Source organism: Trichomycterus rosablanca, chromosome 14 (genome assembly GCF_030014385.1).
Source record: "Trichomycterus rosablanca isolate fTriRos1 chromosome 14, fTriRos1.hap1, whole genome shotgun sequence".
Taxonomy (NCBI): Eukaryota; Metazoa; Chordata; class Actinopteri; order Siluriformes; family Trichomycteridae; genus Trichomycterus; species Trichomycterus rosablanca.
In genome coordinates this window covers 350,582-359,312 of record NC_086001.1, presented here as the reverse complement: position 1 = coordinate 359,312, position 8,731 = coordinate 350,582, and the positions used below count along the sequence as shown (strand labels likewise).

The following is an 8,731-nucleotide window of genomic DNA, read 5'->3' as shown; positions in this document are numbered from 1 at the left end:
GCATCTGTGTGGAGTTTGTGAGGTTAGTATAAAGAATAAAGTTAGATGTTGTGTTAGGACTGATTATTTCATCAGATTTGTGTGTAAATGTTTGATTATTTTGATATGATGAATAAACGTGCTGATTGTTGTTGATGTGCAGTTCCTGCAGTGACCAGTAGATGGCGGAGGTTCCTGCTGTGACTCTGATGATCCGCACCTGTCAGTAATGAGCGTCTCTAATGAGACTGTAATTAATCTTCCTGTTTAAAGCCTGTGTGAGCACATGGAGGAAACACTGTGGTCTGAAGGTTTTAGAGTTCATCGTGAAGCCAAAGCACCTAAAGATGAAAGGGTTTAGATTATTTTTACTTTTATTTACAACACTGTTATGTACCGAGTTCCTCCGTGTGTTTCTGGAGACCTTTGTTGGTTGCTTTACTCTCTCTGAGCTCTTGGAGGGCTGTTTACTAAATAAATTCATTTAACTTTATGCTCTTTGCTCAGTATGAGTACAGGGCAGTTAGTGTTAGTGCAGGAACAAGGAATATGAGTTGGATTATTGAGCATGAATCAAGAGAAAGATATAGGAGTAACTTGATATAAAATAAATAAATGATATTCTTATATATACATACAAGCATATGTACATAAGTATAGCTGGATATATAATCACAAAATCATAAGGTAATACAAGTAGTAATATATAAACACAAATAAGTAAAAGAAAGGGTGACACGGTGGCTAAATGGGTTTGTATGTTCTCCCTGTGTCTGCGTGGATTTCCTCCGGGTGCTCCAGTTTCCTCCCACAGTCCAAAGACATGCAAGTGAAGTTAACTGGAGATACTAAATTGTCCATGACTGTGTTTGATATTAAACTTGAACTTATGACACTTGTGTAACGAGTAACTACCGTTCCTGTCATAAATTGAACCAAAGTGTAAAACATTTACGTTTTCAGCATTTAGCAGACGCTTTTATCCAAAGCGACTTATACAGTGAGTGGAACACGATGAGCAATTGAGGGTTAAGGGCCTTGCTCAGGGACCCAACAGTGGTAACTTGGTGGTGGCGGGGCTTGAACCGGCAACCTTCTGTTTACTAGTCCAGTACCTTAACCACTGAGCTGTCACAAAACATGACGTTACAATCCTAATAAACAATTAAAAGAAAGTTGTAGCTTAGTGATTAAGATACTGGACTAATAATCAAAAGGTTGCTGGTTCAAGCCCCACCAATGCCAGGTTGCAGCTGTTGGGCCCTTGAGCGAGGCCCTTAACCCTCAATTGCTAAGACTGTACACTGTCACTGTGCTGTAAGTCGCTTTGTATAAAAACGTCTGATAAATGTCGTAAATGTAAATGAAAGTCAAACTAGCGTTCGCCTCCTCCTACACATGAAGCCACAGAGTTCTTATAAAATTCTACTTTCTTTTTATTTCTTTTACTAAAACTAAAGTGCAAACATGTTTTGGAAAGAATGAAGTGCTAAAAAATCATTAAGGACACAGTAAACATGGCAAACTTTATATATTTTATTATCTTTTTATAACAATTATAACCAATAGTGCAGAACTTTTCGTTTCAATATTTAAGTAATAAATTAATCCCTGAGAAAAGTGCCAATATGAACCTGCAATAAATTCATCTGTAGGTATAAAAATCCGTTTATAGAATTTTGATCTTCATTCGTTTGGCTTTAATTCAATATTTCTTCTGTTTATGCAGAACCATGTAAACACTCCCCGCAGTTACATTCATTTATCTGATATATTACAGGCAGCAGAATAAAATAAACACATACAGAATTTATTGCTTAATATGATGAGGTTTTTTTTTTACTGTAAACATCAGAACTACTGAAGATTTTATTTATTTTATTTATTTATTTACTAAGTGGCTCTCAGACACTCGCACCAAAAACATTCATCTGCTCTACAGTCAGAAATATACAGAGAACATTAGCGCCCACCAGTGGCTGAACTGAGAACTACAGGCAGAAAATCCATCACTAATATAAATCTGACATTTTAATAAGTATTAAAATAAAATAAAGATAAAAGAACAGAAACTGTGCTTTATATGTAATAAAATACAAACAAGTGCTAATCATGCCCACAAATCATCGTCATCGTCATCATCCAGTACATAACAGTCATAGAAGGATCCACTGTGATCTGGTTCTTCCTCACTCTGTTCCTCCTCCTCTTCCTCAACCTCCAACTCCGTGCCCTCGTCTTCATTCTCCATGTCATCATTACCCTCTTCATCCTCCTCGTCCTCCTCTGTGCCCTCGTCTTCGTTCTCCATGTCATCATTACCCTCTTCATCCTCCTCGTCCTCCTCTGTACCCTCTTCATCCTCCTCCGTGCCCTCGTCTTCGTTCTCCATGCCATCGTTACCGTCTTCGTCCTCCTCCGTGCCCTCGTCTCCTCCATCTCCTGCACCTGAGAAGCAGAAAGGTTTTTCCTGAGTAGAACATCACTGAAGTTCAGCCTCAGAACCGGACCGGACGTCTCCAGGAACTCACCGAGAGAGTCGATGAACGCGCTGACGTTCTGGCGCAGATCAGAAACGAACTCCTCCAGTTTTGACTCCAGACTCTCACCCAGACCGTCCACGTCCCTCGCCACAGGGTCTGGAACACACAGGGGTCTCCTGAGGACCTGACGGCACCTGAGATACAGACACGACCTGGTCAGGTCTGATGTTCCACACAAACGTTTGGTTCCTGTTCTAAATACCACGTTAAACACTAGTATTTTGGGCTAGTGTTTGGGGCTATATTTGGGTGTTTTGGGCTAGTGTTTGGTATTTTGGGCCAAAAAAAACAAACTCCATCCCCATCCAGAAACACTAGCCCCAAACTATTTATTATTTCTTTGCTAACTAAACCATTGATCTAGAACTGAACCAGATCCTGAACCGTGGGTTCTGGTTCCTGTTTGGTTGTGGAGAACATCAGAAGCTTCAGTAAGAGAATCAGTTCTGGTACCTTCTAACAGAAGAATTATATTCCTGAAACACAGAGACAGCAGAACATCAGCGTCTTCACTCAGGTCCTTTTATTCATCATCACACTGGACTAGAGGCTGGAACTCTCACCCTGATGAAGGTTATGGGGTCGTTCTCCTGCTGCAGCTGTTCTATCCCAGTGTGCACCTCAGAGAGCTGGTTCTGATCCTCCTGGAAGGTGGTGAGGTACTGCTGGATACCCCCGCTGTGCTGTTCCTCATGTGTGTGCAGAGAAGCACTCAGATCGGTCAGGAACAGATCCAGACTGGTTCTGAGGGAACCTCTGAGATCATTCACCTGCTGTTCTGCTCCCTCCAGGAACGCCTGCAGAACCCACAGAAGATCTTACACAGAGATCAGACTGAAGTAACACAGATCAGAAGTGTTGGGACGGTACCTTGCTCAGACGTTCTTCCTCCTTCTGGTCCTGCAGGTTCTTCTCAACTCTTCTCATCTTTCTGTTCACCTTCTGCAGCTCGGAGTCCAGAGACGCCTACAGACGGGGAGCACGGGGAGGAACGTGTACGAGAACGGTCATCACAGAACTTCAAAACCAGCATGTCATGCCTATTTCTACACTGAGTGGTCAAAAGTATGTGGACTCATTCTTGTTATTAAGTCTGTGTACTTCAGCCATTGCCAGCACACGGCTAATGCTCCAATCAATCATGTTTCCCAAACACCAGCATGGTTATAAACACTATCATTACCCTATACACTAGCATAAATATGAACAAACACTGCATAATCCTAAATACTAGCATAGTCCTCAACACCTACATGGTTATAAACACTATCATTACCTAATACACTAGCACACTTATAAACACCAGCATAATCCTAAACACCTAGATAACCATAAACACCAGCATGGTTTTAAACACCAGCATAATCCTAAACACCTAGATAACCATAAACACCAGCATGGTTTTAAACACCAGCATAATCCTAAACACCTAGATAACCATAAACACCAGCATGGTTTTAAACACCAGCATAATCCTAAACACCTAGATAACCATAAACACCAGCATGGTTTTAAACACCAGCATAATCCTAAACACCTAGATAACCATAAACACCAGCATGGTTTTAAACACCAGCATAATCCTAAACACCTAGATAACCATAAACACCAGCATGGTTTTAAACACCAGCATAATCCTAAACACCTAGATAACCATAAACACCAGCATGGTTTTAAACACCAGCATAATCCTAAACACCTAGATAACCATAAACACCAGCATGGTTTTAAACACCGGCATAATCCTAAACACCTAGATAACCATAAACACCAGCATGGTTTTAAACACCAGCATAATCCTAAACACCTAGATAACCATAAACACCAGCATGGTTTTAAACACCAGCATAATCCTAAACACCTAGATAACCATAAACACCAGCATGGTTTTAAACACCAGCATAATCCTAAACACCTAGATAACCATAAACACCAGCATGGTTTTAAACACCAGCATAATCCTAAACACCTAGATAACCATAAACACCAGCATGGTTTTAAACACCAGCATAATCCTAAACACCTAGATAACCATAAACACCAGCATGGTTTTAAACACCAGCATAATCCTAAACACCTAGATAACCATAAACACCAGCATGGTTTTAAACACCAGCATAATCCTAAACACCTAGATAACCATAAACACCAGCATGGTTTTAAACACCAGCATAATCCTAAACACCTAGATAACCATAAACACCAGCATGGTTTTAAACACCAGCATAATCCTAAACACCTAGATAACCATAAACACCAGCATGGTTTTAAACACCGGCATAATCCTAAACACCTAGATAACCATAAACACCAGCATGGTTTTAAACACCAGCATAATCCTAAACACCTAGATAACCATAAACACCAGCATGGTTTTAAACACCAGCATAATCCTAAACACCTAGATAACCATAAACACCAGCATGGTTTTAAACACCAGCATAATCCTAAACACCTAGATAACCATAAACACCAGCATGGTTTTAAACACCGGCATAATCCTAAACACCTAGATAACCATAAACACCAGCATGGTTTTAAACACTGGCATAATCCTAAATACTAGAATTGTTTTAAACACCAACATGGTTCCAAACACCATAATTGAAGTATAATCCTAAACACCAGTACTGAACACTGATCTATTGTTCCTCATGTTCCTCATACAGTCAATACAGAGTCCAGACATCAGAATACTGAAATAACAAATAAACCAAATACTGAACTTGTTGTGTGTGTGTGTGCAGGGGTGTGTGTGTGTAGGTGTGTGTGTGTGTGTAACCTTCAGCTCTTTCATGGCATTCTTGAGTGTTTTGATGGAGTGGCCGCTGTGCCCCCCCTCGATGGTGCAGGCGTTGCAGAGGAAGCTGTGTTCGTCCCTGCAGTAGTAGCGGAACATCTCGTCGTGCTCGGTACACTTTCTCCTCTTCATGCTGCTCAGTGGTTCCACCAGCGGGTGCTCGCGGAGGGCCGGGAGGTCCAGGTGGGGCTTCACGTGCTCAGAACACATGGACACCTCACACTTCAGACACGTCTTTACCGCCGTGCCACTCTTGGTGGAGTCTCCGGGGGGGTCCGGTGGGCAGTAATCACAGCGCACCCCTGTGCTCCTGCTCGAGGAACCCGGGCGTTCAGGGCCAGGACGCTGGGCCTGACCACGACGCCGGAATTCATCCGCGATGTTGGAGAGTTTGAAGTTCTTCTGCCAGCGGGTGGAGGTGAGGTGGTTCTCACGGCACTCCGGACAGCGCAGATGCCCCCGTTTCTCCCGACTCTTCAGATCATTCAGACACGACAGGCAGAAGTTATGGCCGCAGGGCAGCAGGTGAGGCTCACGGTAAACGTCCAGGCACACCGGGCACGTCAGCTCCGACTCCAACACGCTGGTGTCATCAACACCGGTCGCCATCGTCCAGGAGAGCTCAAACACAAACCCACCTACAGGAGGATGAAAACCTTCATCTTAGAAGCTGATCAGTGGCATTAATAACTGATAAAACTAATATTTATAAACACAGAAAGTCTCGAGTTTGTTTGTTGTGTAGGCGGCTTAAAAGCACTTTCTAAATCCTAAATACTAGCATATATATACACTGATCAGGCATAACATTACGACCACCTCCTTTCTTCTACACTTACTGTTCATGTTATCAGCTCCACTTACCATATAGAAGCACTTTCTACAATTACTGACTGTAGTGCTGAGAATGATCCACCACCTAAATAATACCTGCTCTGTGGGGGTCCTGACCATTGAAGAACAGCATGAAAGGGGGTAACAAAGCATGTAGAGAAACAGATGGACTACAGTCAGTAATTGTAGAACTACAAAGTGCTTCTATATGGTAAGTGGAGCTGATAAACTGGACAGTGAGTGTAGAAACAAGGTGTTAAACATATATATATATATAATCCCTGAACAAAGCTAGCGCGTTATTTACATTATTATATACCGGTGTGTTTCTATAGTTATATACAGGTAAGGTGTGTTATATACATGTCAGGTGAGTTTTACCTCCGGTGTGAATAATGAATCTCCTCTCTGGTGTTGCAGTGAATTTAATGTTAATCCGATGTTAAAATCTGTATGTGTTGAATGTTATAGATTTTATAAATGTTACAGATGTTATAGTGATATATGTTATAGATGTTATAAATGTTATAGATGTTATAGTTATAAATGTTATAGATGTTATTGTGGTGTCGAATGTTTCCTGATTGAGAAGCGAAAGCAAAACTGAACCGAAACCCGGAGCGATTCTACACACTTCTCCACTACATAGTGCACACTAACTCTGCACTGTTACTGCTGCACTATGAGCACTACTCTACCGCACTATCTAGTGCACTAGTATGAGTTTAGAACACAGCCATATCACTTCCACTCCGCACTGAAGCTGTACAAACCAAACCGAGGTTTTCTTTCTCTCCCCCTACTGGACTGGAATATAAACACACACCAATAAAACCGCAGCTGCCAAACCGTGTAACATTATTCTACTGAACCACCGTCAGTATTTTTACTCACTCATTCTTGCAGAGTTGTAGTTCTGAGAACCTGTTGGACTGACTTGTATGCACAGCATGTTCAGAACCTACGTTCAGTTTCTAAATAATATGTGCCAGCTTCATCTTCTCATTCCTGAAGGAGTTCATGAGGTGTTTCAGATCATTGTCCTGTTGTAGAAGCTGAAGATTCAAATCAACTTATTTACCTCCAGAATTTGGTGGAATCCATGTTTCCATCTACCTGTGCATCTACATGTTTACAGTGTCACTGGCTGCCACACAACCCCAAATAATCAGAATCAGATTTATTAAAGCATTTTAGAACCACTACCAAGCATAAAAGTTTATTTTTCTTGCTTCTTTATGAAACCAAAATATTATCAGTCCATGGCGATTCTTTCTGACGCAGCTCCTTCTACAGTTCTGTGAAAAAGTATTTACATCTTTTTTTTTCTTCTATTTTTGCTATTTTTTCATATTTTAATGTCTTCTAATGTTTTTTATATTAGATAAAGAAACACAAGTTTAAAAATGCTGCTTTAAAATCATTGTTCCATTTATTAATGATAAAGATTAAAGAAACACCTATAACCTGTTAGAAAAAATAAATGCCCCCTAAATCTAAATAATATTTAGTAATAACAGTTCACAAATATATATATATATATATATATATACAGTGCGCCCAAGTAGTATTCAACACATTTAGAGTTAACTTAGCATTTTGAAATTTGGTCTGTAGATGGGCCTGGACTGCAGCAAAAAAGAATCTTGTTTCTCTGTTTTAATTTTTTTTTTTTAATGTAAAGTTTACCAGAGGGTTGATTATTATTCAACCCCTAGGTTTAAAATTTTGTGGAATAACCCTTGTTTGCAATTACAGCTATCAATCATTTTTTATAGGCCGGCACAGATCTCTGGAGTAATCTTGGCCCACTCCTCCATGCAGATCTTCTCCAAGTTGTATAGGTTCTTTGGGCATCTCTTGTGGACTTTGATCTTGAGCTCCTTCCACAAGTTTTCAATTGGGTTAAGGTCAGGAGACTGACTAGGCCAGTGCAACACCTTGATCTTTTCCCTCTTAAACCAGGCCTTGGTTTTCTTGGCCGTGTGCTTGTGGTCGTTGTCCTGTTGGAAGATGAAATGAGGGCCAGATGTGGATGCGGACCAGGTGGCCAGGCCTTGGCCAAGAAGCAGCCCCACAGCATGATGCTGCCACCACCATGCTTGACTGTAGGGATGGTATTCTTGGGGTCGTATGCAGTGCCATCCTCTCGCCAAACGGCCCGGGTGTGGTTGGCACCAAAGAGCTCGATCTTGGTCTCATCAGACCTTAAACCAGTCTGCCTCAGAGTCCTCATGGCTGAATCCCCCTTCTGTGGCACCACCAACTTGCTGCCCTCCTCCGTCGTCTCTCACACTCACGCCTTTATCACAACCACCCCCCACTGGTTCATCTGCTGACAACTTTAACTTCCCATTCACACACTCAAACACCCAGCCTCCATGCTCCAATCTGTCCTTCACAACAGCCCAGGTGAGGAATGAGCTGAGGAAAATCAAGATGAAGAATGCTGCAGGTCCAGATGGCATCAGTGCCAGGCTCCTCAAGTCCTGTGCAGATCAGCTGTGCGGGGTAGTCGAGCTCCTGAGGACTTTCTTTGATACAGTGGTCGCATCAGCCATCTTTTATGGAGTGG

The 8,731-nt window shown here is 41.7% G+C and overlaps 1 protein-coding gene across 2 annotated transcripts; it reads right to left on the bottom strand.

The window, feature by feature from the left end:
• Nucleotides 1-1,840: 1,840 nt before the first annotated feature.
• Nucleotides 1,841-6,718, bottom strand: zgc:92594 (uncharacterized protein LOC436996 homolog). 2 transcript variants are annotated; one of them, XM_063008684.1, is made up of 7 exons: nt 6,538-6,718; nt 5,305-5,960; nt 3,393-3,488; nt 3,086-3,319; nt 2,976-2,998; nt 2,511-2,656; nt 1,841-2,421 (listed from the first exon to the last, which is right to left on the bottom strand). In XM_063008684.1, exons 2-7 carry the CDS (start codon nt 5,929-5,931, stop codon nt 2,090-2,092), a joined length of 1,458 nt encoding a protein of 485 aa, XP_062864754.1. In that variant the 5' UTR covers nt 5,932-5,960; nt 6,538-6,718; the 3' UTR covers nt 1,841-2,089. The 2 variants fall into 2 exon arrangements, with proteins under 2 accessions (XP_062864754.1, XP_062864753.1); XM_063008683.1 differs by having other exon boundaries at nt 1,841-2,427; nt 6,538-6,717.
• Nucleotides 6,719-8,731: the final 2,013 nt, after the last annotated feature.